Below are 19,644 nucleotides of genomic sequence, written 5' to 3' on the forward strand. Positions count from 1 at the left end.
GAAGTAGCCACCTGGTCATCAGCCCACACCTTCACAGAGCACTGTGCAATTGAGCAAGGCTCGACCTCAGATGCTTTGTTATAGGATTAACTATTTTATCATTGCATACAGATCCAACTCCAAAGACCCATCCTTCCTGCTAGGGATACTGCTCTATAGTCATCTAAAGTGGAGCACCCACAGGGACAGCTCAAAGAAGAGAGGATTACTCACCTTGTGCAATAAATGAGGTTCTTTGTGATGTGTGCCTTCAGCTTCTGGGGCACATGGCCGTGGGCACATCTGTGATAGCTCTTGCCAAACTTTGCATGAAATGCCTCCAATCATGCTTCAGTTCGGTTTACAGACCGAACAAAGACAAACTCCTATGTATGCCCACCAAAAGTAAACAGTCCTGGCAAACCCTGCATGGGAATCCTGTTTGCGCATCCTTCTCCAATTACTACTTCTCACCACTGATGCATCCCTCGTAGGATCACAGTGCAGGGCAAATGGTCTCCATCTGAGACATGCCTTCACATCAATCTACTCAAGCTCAGAGTGGTTAGGAACACGTGCTCATTTCCTTTTGCTGATCAGAGGTATGCACACAAAGGTCATGACGGACAACATAGCATGCATGTATTACTTAAACCATCAAGACGGCATTACTTACAGAGACAGTGCAATCCAGCCCTCAAATATCTGCCAGACATTGCCTTCAGCTTGCCCTCCCTTTGAATGGAAGCACTAAAGCTATGGAACTGGTGGGTGCATTTCCCACAATGTTACAATATCAGTGGCTTACCTGCCAGTACACAGCATGACAGTGGACAGTCTCCGCTGCAAATTCCCACATGACCAAGAGAGAGAGAGCAATGCAGTGGTATTCCATGACATATTCTGACAATAGGATCTCAATCTAGTATTAAAGAAGTGACTAGATTGCCCTTTGAACCCCTGGCCACTTGTTCTTTAATTCATCTTTCCATGAAGAAGGTGTTCCTGATCACCATTACCTCGGCAAGAAGGCTAGAGGAGATAACAGCCGTGATGGCACATCCACCCTTTACAGTGTTTTTCTTCGACAAAGTCACGCTGAGACCACATCCGAAGTTCACCCCAAAGTGACTTCTGCATTTCACGTGAATCAACTCATTCATCTTCCTACCTTTTATCCCAAACCTCACCAGGATAATAGGGAAGCCATCCTCCATACACTCAACATAAGGAGCCTTGTATTTGGACAGAACAACATTTTTTAGAAAATCTCTGAGACTCTTCCTCTCCATCGCAGACAGGTCTAGAGGCACACGATTTCAGCTCAAAGGCTCTCTAAATGGGCCTCAAACTCTATCAAGATCTGTTATCAGATTCGCAATTTAGCACTTCCATCTGTAATCCGCACACATTCTACGAGATTGGTTTCCTCGTCCATCGCCTTCTCAAAGGGTATCCCTATATCAGAAATCTTCAGAGCTGCTACCTGGGCATCTGCACAGACATTTGCCGAACACTATGCCATCCTGGGGGACTCTGCTGTAGACGCCACATTCAGTGCCACAATGCTATCATCCATCACAGACCCGACTCTGAAGCCCCAGCCTCCAGTAGGGCATACTTCTCAGGAGTCACCTACAGTGGAGCACTCATAGGGACACTATTCAAAGAAGAAGTAATCACCTTGTGCAGTAACAATGGTTCTTCAAGATGTGTCCCCCTTGGGTGCTCCATGACCCACCCTCCTCCCCTCTACTTCAGAGTTCTCATCATACGCTCTGTGGTAGAGAAGGAACTGAGGAGGCTTTGCCCGTTCAACGCTGGATAGTCTTATGGCAGACCACAAGGTGGGGGTGGGGAGGCAGTGCATGTGTGGGCCAAATGGACACTGCTACTAAAATTCTCCAATCAGCAGTGCAGGGACACAGATACACCTACAGTGAAGTCCACAAACCAAACTCCACCTACTTGAGACACCAAAAAGTGATTCTACTCTCTTAGCAGATATGCATAATGTCCATCTCCTTTCTCATTTGCTTTGATTAGCAATGAAATAATCAAGTTGGCACTTAAATCGTCATAATTAGATTTCAGAGTTAATCGCATATTGAAATGAACAGGGTCAGTTTATATTTCTCTGAGAGTAATTATTTAAGGCTAACTTCAGATTTGGGCCACCTCACTGCATCAGTTCACCTTCTGAAGGTTTTCTTTTCAACCATGAGAGAGAGAGACTTTTTTAATAAACGATCATGTATATTCTGGATCACAAGAAGACATTCTCCAGATAAATTTACCAATTTATCAAACCACCACATATCAGCACAGTTTGACCCCTGCAACTGGGTTTTAGGTCATGAATGGGAAAAGTGTTGAGAACTGCTGCTGTAGTTTACATTTCTAGCAGCTGAGAAGCTAAATATAGAGGGTAAATGTTGGGAAGCAGAAGAAAACGTGAGATTTTTTTTGTAAGTATATTTTTTCTTTTAAAATGTGGGAGGGATAATAAAGAATTATAGGTTGTAAAATTGTACAACAGGATAAGTAAAACATTTTCAGGAGAATTCAAAATGTCTGCCTGTTGAGAGTAAATTTAGCAAGTCAGTACATAACCTTTCATTTTAGATTAAGTTGTAATGATTTGTATGCTACACTTATCAGTTTGTAAAGTGCTTCAAGGATCTGAGTGAGTTTATAACTAGGTTTCATGGTTGTGTAGAAAAATAATTTAAAAGAAATTGCTGTGTTTCAGCATGTGATTTTGGTCCATTTTAAATTAATAATCAAATATTGTGATATTCTGTAAGATATTTAAAGTGAACTTGTTAATCTTGTTACTCAACTTGTTTCTTTAAACTTCCTTCAGAAGATCATCTTTGTGAAAATTATTTTAAACAAGAAAACAATATTACATTTGGCATTTGAGTAATGAGATGGGTGTTTTTTCTCCTGACAGATGGAAATTCCTTCTGCTGGCATTGTGAACAGATATATCGCCACTCAAGGTCCTCTTCCACATACCTGCGCACATTTCTGGCAGGTAGTCTGGGATCATAGGTTATCGCTGATCATCATGTTGACAACCCTCACCGAACGAGGACGGGTAAGCGTGTATATCCTCTCTTGAAGCTTGCAGTTCACATCAGTCCCAAAGTAATTAAACATTTATGTCTAAATTGTGTTTTGGTCTTGGCTATTGAAGCTGGTTTACATTGAAATCCTTTCTGCTAAAGAAGCTTGTGTATCTTCCTTCCTTTTTGAACTTTGTTTCTTATCCCCTCTCCTGAATAAATAACTCTGAAACAGTTAGGCCTGCTGCTTGTTTCCTGCCACTCTGTGTGAGAAAATGTATAAAAGATTAGAATGGCAGATTCTGATACCTGCTTTTCTGAAAACATCATGTGAGAGGAGTTAGGGAATGCCCTCTAAAGCATATAGCCAAAATTTAGTCTAGTTAAATTACTTATGTTGTTGAGAATCTGTGAAAAAATATTTTGACTCCTTTCTTAAAACTGCTTTGAAGAATCTGTTAGAGAACCGATTTACTAAATTATGGTTTTGAAATCAGTTCATAGACTCAAGTCATAGGAAATCCAAAAGTGCAAATATATCTATATCCAGTGTACAATATATTTGCTCTCTAATTTATCATATGCATGAGGTGAAAAATCCCTTTACCTCTTAAACAGTGGTCCCCAAACTTTTTCAGAGAGCGAGGACACAGTCAGGAGCAGGGCCCCGAAGCTGTGGCTGGGGCTGGGAGTGAAGCTGGGACTGGGGGTGGGGCCAGAGCCGGAGTGGAGCTGGGATCGGAGTGTGGGCTGGGTGGCACTCCCTCGCCACCCCCTGCAGGGGCAGGCCCAGGCTCTGCCATGCACCCCCGAATGGTCTCACGCCCCACAGTTTGGGGACCACTGTTCTAAAAAATGACCAGCTAGTGCAGCGGTGGGCAAACTTTTTGGCCCGAGGGCCACATCTGAGTATGGAAATTGTATGGTGGGCCATGAATGCTCACAAAATTGGAGGTTGGGGGTGCAGGGTGAGGTGAGGGCTCTGGCTGGGGCTAGGGATGAGGGGTTGGGGGTACAGAAGGGTGCTCCGGGCTGGGACTGAGGTGTTCGGAGGGAGGGAGGGGGATCAGGGCTGGGGCAGGGAGTTGGAGTGCAGGAGGGGGTCAGGGGTGCAGGCTCCAGGCGGCGCTTACCTCAAGCAGCTCCCAGAAGCAGCGGCATGTCCCCCCTCCAGCTTCTACAGGGAGGTGCGGCCAGGTGGCTCTGCGCGCTGTCCGGTCTGCAGACGCCACCCCTGCAGCTCCCATGGGCCACGGGAGCTTGAGGGCTGGATTAAAACGTCTGGAGAGCCGGATGCAGCCCCCGGGCCATAGTTTGCCCACTCCTGAGCTAGTGAATGGATGACATAGAAACTTGCTGTGTTTAAGGATTCGGAGGCAGATCAAATAGGGAGCACTGCTCTGAGAAGTAAAGGTGGTTCTTTGAGTGCGTGTTCTGTCCATTCCATGCTAGGTGTGTGCACGCCACGTGCACAGTTGCCGGAGATTTTTCCCTTAGTGGTATCTGTAGGACCGGCTCTAGCGTCCTCTGGAGCCGTGCACCTATGCGCCGGCATAAGGAGCCCTGCCAGCCTTGCACCTCTCAGTTCCTTCTTACTACCCACGACAATTGCCTGGAACTATCCTTCTTGCTCTTGCAAGGCTTCTTTCCCAATGGTTTGAACTTTTCTGTCATATATTGCAGAGTTATTGTAGTTAGTGTATATAGTTCTTAGTGTCCATTCCATGACCCACCCTCCTACCCCTCTGTCAGAGTTACTGGCAAGAAGGAAGTGAGAGGGTGCAGGCACATACGCGCACGGCTCCAGAGGGCACTAGAGCCAGTCCTACGGATACCACTAACGAAAAAATCTCTGGCAACTGTGCATGTGGCACACTCACACCTAGCATGGAATGGACATTAGCAACACATGTCAAAGAACAACAGTTATGAAAGGTTAGTAACTGTTTTTTTCTGGCATCTGGGAGGTGGGACAGATCATGACTTTTGCCTGCCTTCCTACTGATAGAAATCCTCCTCAACCGTTAGCTGTGTTCCCAAAGTAAACTCTCAATGCACTGTCAATTCCTGAAACTGACATTCTGGTTGGGAATCTTTAAATCCAAAGCACGGATCTCCATTGCCTGAGCTAACGGAATAACTGGTAAGATTGCTCTCCTTTTTGTGGACCAAACACTTGAAGGGGATGAGAGACACATTTAGCCAATGGGTTTCACAGGTATGGAGTGGCAGCTGAGAAATGTAGACACTCGGGACACCAGTGTTCAGTTCCAGGTTCTGGAAGAGTGTGCTCCCTAGTTCCCCCTTCCTCTGCTGCCCCCTGGTTTGGGAGCTGGTTTATTTGGGAGTGAATATTTGGAGGTTCAATTTAAGACACTGATTGGGAAGTAAGTGAGAGCAGCTAAAGGAAGGCAGGGAAGTTCGAGCAGACCTATAAATTCTGAAGACAGAGTTAAGAGTTTGTTCTTCAATTCCTTAGTGAGGACAAGTCCTTAAAGCCATAAGGGTTAAGGCATGATCCTTAGATACAGTCAAGTATACACAGCCATTCACAGAAGCATAATTAAAAACCTTAACTCTGGCAACAGTTGTTTCGCCATCTCAAAGAGTAATTTTGGACTTGTGACACTTTAGCAAGGACAAAGTTTTATTACAACTAATATAAATACAGTAACAAAGGTATTGAATATGCCAGTGATGGCCACCCATTCACTGAACTACGAATGGGTCCCGTAGAAAAAAATTGTATGTAACCATACCATAATACTAGGTGACTGTATCATAATACGTACACACACGGGGTTGGGGGCGGGGCCAAATTAAGGTTGCCTGGGCAACCTTAAATTGGCATTTCCCAACTTCTGAGTGCTTGATTTCACAACCGTCATCTTTCAGATATAATTTCCAAGTTTCTTAAAAAACAAACAAAAAACAGAAATAACATGTTAAAACATTTAGACCCCTAGCTTAGGTCACCAGTAGCGTCTGCACCTTTAAATCCAAAGCACGGATCTCCATTGCCTGAGCTAACTGAATAACTGGTAAGATTGCTCTCCTTTTTGTGGACCAAACACTTGAAGGGGATGAGAGACACATTTAGCCAATGGGTTTCACAGGTATGTAGTGGCAGCTGAGAAATGTAGACACTCGGGACACCAGTGTTCAGTTCCAGGTTCTGGAAGAATGTGCTCCCTAGTTCCCCCTTCCTCTGCTGCCCCCTTCTTCCCATGTCTCCCCCTTTTTCCACACTCCTCTACATTCTAGTTAGGTGGCTTCCCCCTTGTCCAGGCTGCCTACAGCAGGAAGAGTGCAGGACAATCTCCCTGCTCTTAGTTATGATGCCTGGCACCCAGCTGTCCAGAGGAGCCATTGTAAAGAAAGTACTGCAAGCCCTGGGCTGTAGAATGCCCAGTGCAGATGGAATCTTCAGAGAATTCAGCTGCCAAACTCTAACCAGTCTCCACTGAGCATGTGTGAACTGCGACTTTTTGGAGGCCTGTAAGTTAGCCAAATTTGGGCAATTTTTTTGGTTACAAAAAGCACATCTGACACCAAGACCGCCCCATGCTAAATTACAAGCCCTCCCTCGAAGCACAGAGGCACTAACCTCAATGAAATATCTGTACTACGTTGGTTTTTTTTAACATGGGCAAAATGTATTTCCTGTCATTTCATTTTCAGAAATGACTGAATTATTTCAGTTGAAATTAAAAAATAAAAGCCTGAGACAAGCAGTCAACATGAAATATTTTAATCCTAATAGTTAAAGTTTGGCAAAGTTATAAGCAACTGAAAGCAGAGTCTTATATTGGAAAGGGTGAGGGAACTTAACTATAAGTGGCACTAAAAACTTCACCTGTAATATTTTAACATATAAAATATAGTTAGAATATATATAATTTATAATGTATCTATGTGTGTGGATAGAGAGCACCAAATTGACACATACTGAAATGTAACACTGTTGTTGGAAATCCTACTTCATTGTTTTAATGGATCAAATAGAAATAAGTTATTGGTTTGTCTGCCCTCCAGTTGCTTGCATGTACTCACCACTACAACTCAGCCAGGCTTCTCCAGACAGTCAGAAATTGCGTTCATAAATACAATTTCCAGCTTTTTAGACTAAGATGATTTCAGGCCACACACAACTGTCTTGCATGTCCCCAGATATTTTGGTAGTGCTTCTTTGATGGGCACAATGGAGGAGGACCCTGCAAAGCATTTAGATTTATTCTGTTCTGTCTGTTAAAATAATGGCAGTTAATTACAGATATCTACAAGGTGAAAATGTGTTTAAACAGATTAGATATTTCTTTACTGAAGCCTGAGATATTCAAGGAATGTCTCACCAGCATAGTTTTTCAGTACAGTGTTTTCCATGGCACTTAATCCCTTCGATTAGATGGCTGGTGACACTACACTCCTTCTGTCATTCATACTGCTCCAGCCATTAAACACCATTGCCCTTCAGACAGAGATAGAACCCAGGAGTCCTGATTCCAACTTTCTATTTCTTTCTACCAAATAGTTGTGTAACTTGCTGCCTAAATGTGCATCACATTCCTCCCTAGAGGCTGGACTGCAAAAAAAAAAAAAAAAAAGATAATCCTGTAGCTTCAAGGGTAAAGAGCTGTGCGGGAATCTGAAGGTCCAGAATTCAGACCCTTCTGATAACCTGTGTGTGAGGGTGCGTAGGAGGGGGGTCCTTATGACTGCATTTGATGGAATTTGTTGATTTTTTTTTTAAAACTAGCTTATTTAATTCACACAATGAGAAAAAAGCCTTTCCTCATGGTGTTATAGTTAAAAACCTTTATAAATGTCACTTATGGCATGACATACAACAAACCACAGGTGTTCCACATTTCTATAGTTTGTCACTCATTGTGATTGCTTGTATCACACACTGGCAAGCCTGACGGTTGAGAGGTGTACCCTTGCATGAAACCCCTCTGGGCCACAGACGGCAACTTTCACTTTCCTGTATCAACAGGAGTGATTTTGGCCCTTGGTTCCTAAATTCAGCCTGTAAATTGAGGCATAATTAATCATTTACGGGGAGGATTTTTTTCCAGTTCAGTCTTACATGTTTCACTTCAAAAAGAAATATTCATATGTTCAACAACTGACACACTCTCATTTCCGTGAACCAAAGTTGCTCATCAGTTTTCCCAGTTTCTTAACTCAGTTTTCCCCATCAGGCATGAAGGATGATTCTTTTCAGATACCCCAATCATTATATCTGAGTATGCCTCTGCTAGTTTTCTTACACAATTCTCACGATCAACATTTATAAACCCCATTCTGATTTTAATGATTTTACATTAAAAAATATGAAGAATGATCACGTGGAGAAACAAAGAGAATTTTTCATGTAATGCATTGGTATGAAAAATTAAAATAATAGGCACAACTCCTAGTGGCATGGAATATGATATCTGGTAATGCTCACTTCACTAGCTGGAGTGCATCTTTGATGGAGGTGAAGGAGTATCTTTTTTCTTTCCTCCTCTGGGTGAAAGGGGGAAAATGGAGATCGAAAGCAGGAGCAACTGAGGCAGTGCTACTGGTGCTTCCCCGGCTCCCCCTTCCTCTTCCTGCTCCATGCATGTATGAGGGATGGGAAGGGTGATTGTCATTCCTTCCCCCCACCGCCCTGTATCACAGGATGGGCTGCCTCATGGCATCCATCAATGGAAACGGTCCCGCCTAGTCCTGCTGCCACTGAACTACAGGGCTCTGAGGGGCCAGCTGATTTGGCTCTTGCCTGCAAGGGCAGGAGAGGTGATGGTATCTGCTTATTCTTGCTGCAAATAGCCACGTGGGCTCTGTTCCAGCTGCACTCTTACTCAGGAAGCTAGGCTGACTGCCAAACTTTATTTGGGGTCTGGAAGGGACTTTCCCCAAGTGACAAACTGCTGTGGGGGTGGGTTTCACCTTCCATCCAGCATCAGAGGTCCACTTGTGGGGGTGGGGTTAAATTACATTGTTGCAACTTTGATGGGTTCCAGTGGGGTCGGTGGGTTAAATAGGGTCCAATGTAAGGTCCCTGTAACATGAAAGGCTGCTTTGAGTATGGGCCCAGAGTACAACATTGTGCAGAAGTGGGCATGCCTGCATGTGTTGTGCAGCATGTGGCTTTCCTCATCTCATTTCTCCAGCCTCCTGAGCGGAGGAGGGGAAGTGGTTGTGGATCTGGCTTCCAGCCAGCATCCCAAGCAGGCAGGAGGGTATAAAAGGGACACTGCCTTCATTCCCACCCCTATGCTTCTAGAATCTGGAGCCATTGGTGCCCAGTTGAAATTTGCAGTGAAACAGCCTTGCCAGATGATTCGGGAGTGGTTCCCCACTGGCTTTTAATAAAGTTACAGCCTTCACATTTATCCATGTCGTGGCGTCTGTCTCATGGTTTCCACGTCCGCATCAATGCTGGACTGTTCCTTTTCCTAGGGGACAATAAATGTGGTAAAGGCTTCTTCATTGTGGTGCTTTTCTGAGTCTGCTTAAAAGGTAATCACATGTTTTGGTTGTGCTGTTCACTCTTTTCTGACCTGTAAGTAAATCTCAGTCTAATGTTGTTAGCAAGCATTATATTCTCATCTTGATCACCACTTTTTTTGAAAGTCTTGTTACTAACTGATTATTTTAAAATAATTTTCAGTAAATTCAGCTAAGGGTGGTTTTGGAGGCATGGGAGTGGGGCTTGTTTAAATGCCATTAAAATGGATACCTTCTTTCATGCTGTATTTTGGAGAAAGTTTTTAAAAAAACATTACGTCAAATTATTAACAAAGTGTGGCTATTTGGAAGTCTTTTGGGTAAGTTTTAAAAATGTTTGGTAGAAGAAAATGTCATCAGGAAAATCTTGAGGGAAACAAAGTGAATGTATAGCTTGAATATCTAAGGTATATGGTGTTTATCAATTAAAGTTGTTAAACATTTTTCCCAAAGATATAAGTGCTGTTTTAATAATCACTGAGCAGAAAACAGATCCTTTCATAGGGCAAAGTACGTTCTTATATCTAGTTTGAGTGTCCCCTATAATATGAGGGGAGAAAAAATTCTACTGAACAAACTATTTCTCTCATTCTCCCAAACCATTTGAATTACATATTTCTGATCACATGAAGATGTAAACTTAATCTCAGTGCCTGCAAAGCTGATTTATCAAGAGATATAGGGAATTGCTTTTTTTTATTATAAAAAAAATATTTGATACCAAAAGGGGAGGATCAAAATCCTTTAGAAAATGTAGCAGTAAGGTAATTAAATACCCATGATTCTGATCATAGTTATCTCCCTGAAATTTTCCAATATTTCACTTTTTAACGCTGTATTGTCTTGAAGAAACTGACATTTAAACATGATCATAACCATTCAACAGGTCACTGGCCATTTTAGAGCTGCTGTTCTCTTGTCAGCAGGAAAGGGAGTTAGTTTGTGGGGTGTATCTCCTTCACTCATCTCTCAAAAAGTCCAGGTAATGTTACTAGCCATGGAGAAAATTGGAGAGAATCATGTCAGCTATATAGAGTGGGTTAGGAAAAAAACTTCCATGGAATTCTTAAACTATTCCAAACTCTGACAGCTGTTTATTGGCTGAACCATGTAAAAATCTTAACTGCTCTAGTAAGATAAATGTTTAGTCATGTTGGTTGAAATTTTGCAGTTCTTAATTAGTCCTCATTTATGCAAAGCTTCCATTGACTAGAAACTGACTTAGGCAATGAATAATTTTTCTTGCAAAATCTTTCACCCAAAATGTTGTTTTAATGGTATTTCTGAAGTCTGAAGTTTCTTCAAATGTGGTATTTTTAATGCAAACCATAATGTTTAGTGCAGAAAATCATCAATGCACTTTGAAATTTCATATAAATTATTCTAGTTTCATACAGTGTTATAAACTTAAAACCAGGCAATTTTGGAAAATTTAAATAATAAATATGCCACTCACCTTAAAAGGGACTACAGGATATGGATCAGTGAGAAAATAGAGGACTATTGGTTCACAGTGCTAATGGGAAAAGTAGAATTGTCAAATTCAAAACCTAGTGGAGATTTGAAGTCTTTTTCCCAGTAGGAAGGAATTATTTTATTTTGTGGAAAAGTCTAAAAGATTTTGCAAGATTTGATACACATTTCATTTATATCAGGGGTCGGCAACGTTTGGCACGTGGCTCGCCAGGGTAAGCACCCTGGCGGGCCGGGTCAGTTTTATTTACCTGCTGACGCGGCAGGTTCGGCCGGTCGCGGCCCCCACTGGCCGCGGTTCGCCGTCCCGGGCCAATGGGGGCGGCGGGAAGCAGCGGCCAGCACATCGCTCGCCCGCGCCGCTTCCCACCGCCCCCATTGGCCCGGGAAGGCGAACCGCGGCCAGTGGGGGCCGCGATCGGCCGAACCTGCCGGGTCAGCAGGTAAATAAAACTGGCCCGGCCCACCAGGGTGCTTACCCTGGCGAGCCGCATGCCAAACGTTGCCGACCCCTGATTTATATGGTTGCTAGGGTTTTAAATACAATCAGAATAGGGAAGAGTATTCTTACAATGATTTCTCTCTCTACAAGCGCAGATCCAAAATGTGAACATTTCAGGGACAATCAGATGGCATGATGAGAGAGAATGTATAAGCATTTCATGAAAAACATGCCAGAAATAATTTTGTTATCATTTTACTTATTTTATGGGGTGTTCAAACCAACTGGCACAAAATAAAATATAATGATTGAATCAATGAGGAGTTAGAGTTATAGAGATGATAATGCCATAGCTTAAGTTTCTGTGATTAGCGCTCTTCTCCCAAAGGAGAAGTTGTTCAGGAATACACCTCTACCCCGATATAACACGAATTCTGATATAACGTGGTAAAGCAGTGCTTCGGGGGGACGGGGCTGCACACTCCGGCAGATCAAAGCAAGTTCGACATAACGCGGTTTCACCTATAACGCGGTAAGATTTTTTGGCTCCCGAGGGCAGCGTTATATCGAGGTAGAGGTGTATGGGATCGCTCATCTAATATAAGCTTCACATATATACGTTGAGACAATATGAAAGATGATTTTTGGTTGTGGAGGTATATATGTACATAAGTATAAAGGAGCTTTTAGATGTATAACCTTATTTGCAATTACTAAGCGAGAAGAAAAATTTAAGATATATAGGTGGCTTAACCTAAATTAAAACCTAATCAGAATCCTTGAGAGAAACTTAACCAGGCTGTCTTGAGTAATTCAAAAGCAGTGCACGCACTCTACAGCAGTGTTGTTGCTAAGAAACTGTAATGTTTCAACTTGAAAAATATTTGAAAACAGCTTTAACTAAACTGGAGGCTAGACTCAAGAAAGCTAGCCCTGGTGTATATTAACCATACCTCCCCACACCAGCTAAGCCCTCTGCATCCACCTGATGAAAGATTCATACCAGAAGAGAATAGATGGTTCGGTCCTCTTTCAGCACTTTTGTAGTGAGCTTTAAACAACTTTAACTTCCACTAGAGCTCTTCACTGTGGGATCTGCTGAGGGAAACTGTTGAATTGACATAATCCCAGGCTGCCTTAGTATCACCCTTTTTTGGAGTCCTTTTCAGTTATGTTGAAGGAAAGCAGGAGGAGCTTGACTGGCTTTGCCTGCACTTAGGAGAGATCCTGCAAAGGATGGCATTCCTTTCCCACACAGCCATCCATGGAAACCTAGGAGAGGGGGAAAACAGGAAAAGCTGAGAAACCAATAACCAGTTACTGAGAACACCCCGGGCAAGCGGGGTGAGGTGGTGAACGGGGATGGGCCGGCCGATGGGGGGAGGAGGAGGAGCCCCCCTACCAGAACCTCCCCCTCCTGCCCGCCGGCGGGCCCTGCTGATCAGCGCCTCCCACTCCCTCTCAGCGCCTACCGCCTGCCACGGATCAGGAGGTGCTGAGGCAGGAGGGGAGAGGAGGGCAGAACTGGGTGGGGAAGAGGCGGGGTGAGGGCAGGGTGGGAGTGGGGCCTTGGCAGAAGGGGTGGGGTGGGGTCAGGGCCTGGGCAGAGCCAGGGGTAAGCATCCCCCAGCAGATTAGAAACTCGGCGCCTATGTCCCGGACCCGCACCCTCCTAGGGACGGCCCTGGTCCCAGGAGACAGTCGGGGTGACAGCCATGAGGGTGAAACTCACTCCAGGAGCCATTTTGTTTTCCAAAGTCTCTTTCTTTAAGGGCCCCAGAACGGAGTGAGGGGTGGAATAGCCCATCCCCTCGTTATTTTTTCCACCAGTTAGACCTAATTTCTGACACACCAATTTTGGTGCATTGGTTTCCAGTTCCACACTTTCCTTGTTTACCAAGCATGATTTTAACACAGTCCTTGAGTTATATCAGGAGGCCTTTTTGTTTGGACATATTTAGTCTTTTTGTCTCTTTTTTTGCACTTTTTCCCAATAACATTTGTCTTTATTAGTTATTGTGACATTTTAGGAACTTTCACTTTTCACAGTTGAGCTCACAATTAGGGTAAATTTGTAAGTCCCAATTATTACAACAGGCCATGCTTAATGTACTGTTCAAAATATCCAAATGTTTCTCATATCTGTGGATATTCTTTAATTGAGAAAGACAAGAAGACATATTTATTGTATGCTACATCCAGGGGTTACTGATATCTTTTGCTCTGAGCTTAGTTAAGGTTTTCACCCTTCTGCTTACAGTCCTAACCAAGTCAAGTTCCAAAAAGCCCAAAGTGTTACCCGGGGTTCTTTCAACCCAAATCAGTTGGTAACTTTTACTCTGTGCGAGGTGGTGTCAGGAAATAAATCAGGGGAGGCACGGCCGTCCGACCAATAGATGGCTGGCACAAACAGGACAACGCAAGAGTGCTTTCACTTAAAAGCTAAACTTTACTTGGTCTCAAGCACTTACACACATCTGCAACAAGATTGGTAAAACACCCTCAACCCTCGATAATTACCGAAGCTGAGTGTGGCTCTCGAGTGGCACAGTGGCAGCCTGTCTGCCAGTGGGGAACACAAGATGCATCCAGAGGGAGAGACCAGTCCTGAAGAGTCCCCCCATCTCAAGCTTTTTCCCCTTATTTATACATTAGTAATACAATGACATGTCCCTTAAAGAAAACTTGTCAAGCAAGCAGTTCCACTGGGCAAGCAAGAGGCTCCTTTTGATTATTGATTAACCACGTGTGGGTCTTTCCAGAGCCTGCAGCCTTGAGACCCCAATAGACATTCCTGGGGGTACATCCTGCTCTTTTCAAATGCATGTATCAGCAACTTTAACACAATTTTTATCAGGAAGGACGTGGGGTCAAGCTGTCCTTTCTGAGGCACCCAAAACCCCCTCCTCTCCTGCCTTGGTCAAGCTGAGACTGCTGAATGGCCAATTTACAGCTTGCTGACTAGGCTGTCTTTAACAATAAGCCATAGTGATTTTAGGCACTTTACTGGTTTGCCAAAGTCTTCCCGTACAAAAGAATGGAGGAAATGGTGAACTTGTTGAGTATGTAGCTTGTTGAGCTGTTTTTCCAGACATAACCTTGGAAGGCACTGTTGATTCATGTGCCAAATACGGAGCCAATAATTAGTATAAAGGCATTGGCTTTGGTCGAAATAATAATACATTCCCCTACCTCTGCCCTGAGTAAAGCAAGTCGGGTGTAATTTGAGAGGCTGAACATTTCCTTAAAAACGTGTTTGACACAACATCTAACTCACTAGTATTCTTCCAGCCCCATATTTTTGCACCATGTAGTATTTGGGCACAGACTTTAGCCTTGAGAACTCTAAGATTGCCCCCATGGACACGAGTGAAGTGCAGCACTGCTTGTATAGAACTTAGGGCTTTCTTCTTTATCTCCTCTATAGTCTGTCCCATTGGCCATTATATGTAAAACAAACACCCAAATGGGGGTAAAACCTGGACTATTCAATCATCCATTTATGCAACCTTGGTCTACGGCCGAAGACAAATACTTTAGTTTTCTGATAGTCTAAATACATGTTGTTTATCTCCACTCCCCCATCCCCACCCTCTGGAAAAGGATAATGTGACTAAAAGTAAATATCTTGATATTTGTCATTCAATTGAAAAATCAGCATCCTCTTTGAAAACTGCCCCTCCAGTGTAAATCACACATTAAACATACTTGTTCCAGCATACTCCTGGCAAAAGCCTTTTCAGCTCATTAAAATCAGCTGCAGTGCTTTTGCTCTCCAAAACAAAGAAACTGTTATCCTAGTTCACTAATGTAGCATTCTCTTCCTCTTGCCAATCCCCACCGTAATCCCGCTAATTTATACTGCCCACCCAACCTTAATGCCTCCTAAAACTTGCAAAACTATATGCAAAGGTCAAAATGGTGCATTATTAAAGTTAAAAAAAAATCTCCTTGTAATTCGTTATTTTGACCCATGGATATATATTCGCAAATTTATGGGGGAACAACACTGAGGTTTGACATTTTGATCCAGACTTAAAGGCCAGTCTCCATTTTTGTATCCATGTACAGCCATGATTTGTAATATTAAATTAATATTGTTTCAAAATATTGTTGTTCACTTGAAAAAAAATTACTATATGTTCCTGTGAGATTTCAAAGAAAGAAAATAGCACTTAAAAATACCTGTTAGCTCAGACCACGTTTTTATAAAACAAGAATTTCATTGACCCAACAAAAACTTGGGTTGTATTTTTACAGAAACTCTGTTACTATCCCATGATCAGCAAAAATTTGATTGCTCAGTGGTTGTGGGGGGTTTTAAATCTCAGAAAGCAGGCATTGAGAATTAAAGATGTTCAATAATGCCATTAGATGTGATGGCTCTAATTCTCCACCCTCTTGTACACTGTAGTCATTCATTGACACCTGTGTAAAATGAATGTGAGGATCACAACTTCGGCATTCAGCACGCACTTTGCACGGGTGTAAATGACTACACAAGGCCGTGGAGAATCAGGCCCAACATGTCAAGCTGTTCTCAGGTGCAGATGCACACCTTCCACAAAACAAACCAGAACAGTTATAAATAACATTACTGAGCTCTCTGAATGTTGACGTAGGAAGAGAGAGTTGGGTCACATAGATGCCCTGTTCAAATGAGAAAATGAGAGAAAATATATTAATTGTAAGCTCATGGCTTGTACTTTTTTTTTTTCTTTGCAGACCAAATGTCATCAGTATTGGCCTGATCCACCAGATATAATGGAGTATGGCAACTTTCGTGTCAAATGTCAATCTGAAGATTGTACTATTGCCTATGTTTTTAGAGAAATGGTGATTACAAATATTGAGGTGAGTGCTTTTCTGTAGTGTGGCCTTTAGCTTTTGGGGGCCAGGGGGTGGTTTTGTTTTGGTTTTGCTGTAGTGAGAAATATAACTAAGTACTGTCAACTTCTATATATATTATAGGTATTACATGAACCAGTGCATTTTGATTTAATTTTCTTTAGGGATGCCCCAAAACCATACAATTCTGAAGATCCTTCTAGTGAGTTACTTCAATAAAAAAAAAAAAAAAAGGCTAAAAAAGTAACTAATTATAAGGCCTTATTCTATTATTATGTTATTTTTATTTATACACTATTATACTCATTCATGCTGCTTTAGAGCCCCCGACTCTAAACAAACATTTAGGGCTAAAATATAGATTTTTTTTTTCTTCATAATATTTTTGCTCATTCAAAAGCAGAGGCTGGGACAATTTTTCAATGCCACACACCCATAGGGCAATTAGCAGAAAAAGGTGAATCCTTGTAATGTAGTTTTAAGGGAGCTTACAGAATCGTGTGAATCTTCTTCCATTAGTTTTGTTAAACTGAAAAGGCAGCTTCATAGAGTGCACAGTTGGAACACTTGCAATTTATGCAAGGTTTTTGTACCCTTCGGCTGCTGCTGTTTTGTTGTAATGAAAGGAGAGAAAAGAGAGGAAGAGTCAAATGTATGAAACACTTTTACAGACGTATTTGTACTGCAAAGTTCATATTCGGATCACATCCAAGCTTCTTGAAAGTCTGAGTTTGTTTATACAGAGGGGCTTGGTTCCTGTCCACCTCTAATTTTAAGCTGCCCTACATTTTTCTCTCTGACATCTTTACATCCTCTGTCAAAGTTCTAACCACAAAATATCTATTATCTTCTGAAATGGGGAAGCATTTATGTCATTGTAAAATATTCCATAGGAATCTACCACATACTGACCAGTTTTTAAATTAAAGTTCAAGTATCAGAAATCATACCTTGAAAGTTAAAATAAAAAAATCTTAAATCTCTAGCCCCTCAAGCTACATATCTGACAACTTCTCCCCAAAGTAACTACACTACTCCAATTGCGTTGCAGAGTGTAGAATTTACTGTGTTCCTCCTGCCCCCTCCTTATTGCTTTGAAAAAGTGTTGGAGGCACAGGCACACACCATATTTGCTTCTCTGTGAGAGTAGTTTGCTGTTTTCCTGCCTTCATGCGCACACATTCACATACCTCAGTTACCTCTGACTACCAGTGGTATGTATTGCACCCATGTAAACTTTTGGAAAAACCCAAAGCCAGATAAGTAATACAAGCAATTTGTGAGAGTTTAAATGGAGTAACAGGCTACTGCAACCAAAGTAGTGGTATTGGGCATACAGGGATAAAATTTATTCTAAGATAAGATAGGAAAATAGATTAAGCATAGTAGAATTTGGACTTATTGATAGGAAAGGAGACATGTAAATGTGGGCATTCTGAAAAGTGAATATTTATTGTGATAACGCATTAAAAATTTGAATCAAAATCTTAGGAGAGCACATCAGAAAAAGTCACAACTGTTTGAAAAGGAGAATGAAAAAGGGTAATGAAGATATTGACGTTTGAGGAACACTGGGATATTTAACAAAGGAGCACACTGGTCCTTAGGAAAGAATAGAGCAAAATACAGAAAACTGAAGATGCTTGCAACAACAGAAGTAGTCTTGATGGACTAGTGTGCTCTTATTCTAGAGAGATCTTATGTAATGCGCTTGCTCATTGTACTTGATGTCTATGAGCTATTAAAAATGCAGCTCCTAGCACATTCAAGCCTTCATTTGTCATGAATAATACGTTCATTATTTAAATCTAAAAAACCGCTCAAAGTGCTATTGAATTTTGTGTAGCGGTCCCCAGGTGCCTCAATAATGTGTCCCTTCAGCACTCACACACATGACTCAGCCTGGAATCTTTAATGAACACCTAAGATCACACCACCAGACTCCCTGGCTTGTTTTAGAATGAGTCAAAGTTTCATCTAGCCTGAGTGTTATGATTCAAATGCACTCTAGCTTCTCCAGTTAATGAGAACAAAGCTGTTCTATCCATAATATGTGTAATCACTGTTCCACCTCACCTCTTTGAGACACTGATGGTGAACTGAACAATTTGGAGAACTGAGGTGGTTGTAGCCACACAGTCCTTCTATAATTTCGGCTCATAATGTTTGATACCATGAAAAGATGCTTGTGTGACCCCGTCAGAAAAAACGTGGCGAACTTAAAATGTGACCTGAGTATGAACTCATGCAGTGATATCTGGAGTGTGAGAGCAATGTGAATGAATGAGAGCAGCATTCTTCTCATTTGAGTGTTAATGTTGAGCTTAATGATGAACATTGAAATATCAGCATAGTTAACTATTTCACTATTACTAAAAATATGGACGAAAGAGGGTTGACCGTATTATGAAGATTTTTCACGGTCTTCGTGAGTGGCATTTCATTTTGGCATGGTGATATATTAGAGCTTGGGGGAATATCACCGCTCATTTTTTCCAGTCTAACCACTGGAAAACAGTCTAGTTTAAAAAGTTAAATGTAATATGGACCAAAGCCATGCTATAAAACTAGTGTTTTTCAAATTATGCCCCGTGCATATGTTGACAGCTGTTTGTATGCAAATAAAGCAGAATGAGTCAGTCACTGGAACGCATTTGCATGTGAAAATAATTGTGTTAAGAGGAGTGCTTTTGTATGATGAGAATCAACAGGAAGTTAAGAAACTGAAGTAGTTTCTAGTACATGGCTTCCCTTAGGTATAATTAAATGAAAAAGAGCCCTTTGTACAATAGAATTTCTCAACTAATTACATTTTCATCATACAGAATGAAGTGCTTCCACAGGCAGTATAAATATAATTCATTAATCATTTCTCTAACATATCCATATATACTATACATAACCTGTCCTGTTAACAGGAATCATAGTTAGCAAATATGCCCATGTATGCTTATGTTCTGACCAAATCTACAAATAGGCATACATTATTTAACATTTCTCCTTTGTGTCAGTGTATAAGATGTATGATGACTGTGAAGGGGAAAACAGATTTAGAACTGGTCACCAGTCATATTACCTTGTATTGTAATCCCACTAAATCTCTCAAGGTCACAAGGCTTGCACTGGGTCAGTATTTGGAGGGAAAACCTAGCGTGCTGCAGGTAGTGATAATTTTGCAGGTGGCACTGTTCCATCAGTGTCGGTACTAAACCAACATCCCAGTGCGGTGTTAGCAGATGCTGCTGCAGATACCGGCTTTTGGATGAAATGTAAGCAAAGGTCTATACTACTTAATCATTAAAGATTCTATGGCACTTTTTGCATGACGGA

The 19,644-nt window shown here is 42.0% G+C and overlaps 1 protein-coding gene across 2 annotated transcripts in view; it reads left to right on the forward strand.

The window, feature by feature from the left end:
- PTPN3 (protein tyrosine phosphatase non-receptor type 3) overlaps positions 1–19,644 on the forward strand; it is a 206,214-nt gene that overhangs the window by 177,103 nt on the left and 9,467 nt on the right. For both annotated transcript variants that reach the window (XM_065398552.1, XM_065398553.1), the window contains 2 exons: positions 2,936–3,082; positions 16,192–16,320. In XM_065398552.1, the coding sequence (XP_065254624.1) occupies positions 2,936–3,082; positions 16,192–16,320 (276 nt within the window). The remainder of the gene's footprint in view (positions 1–2,935; positions 3,083–16,191; positions 16,321–19,644) is intronic.

The sequence above is a fragment of the Emys orbicularis genome, chromosome 2 (assembly GCF_028017835.1).
Source record: "Emys orbicularis isolate rEmyOrb1 chromosome 2, rEmyOrb1.hap1, whole genome shotgun sequence".
NCBI lineage: Eukaryota > Metazoa > Chordata > Testudines > Emydidae > Emys > Emys orbicularis.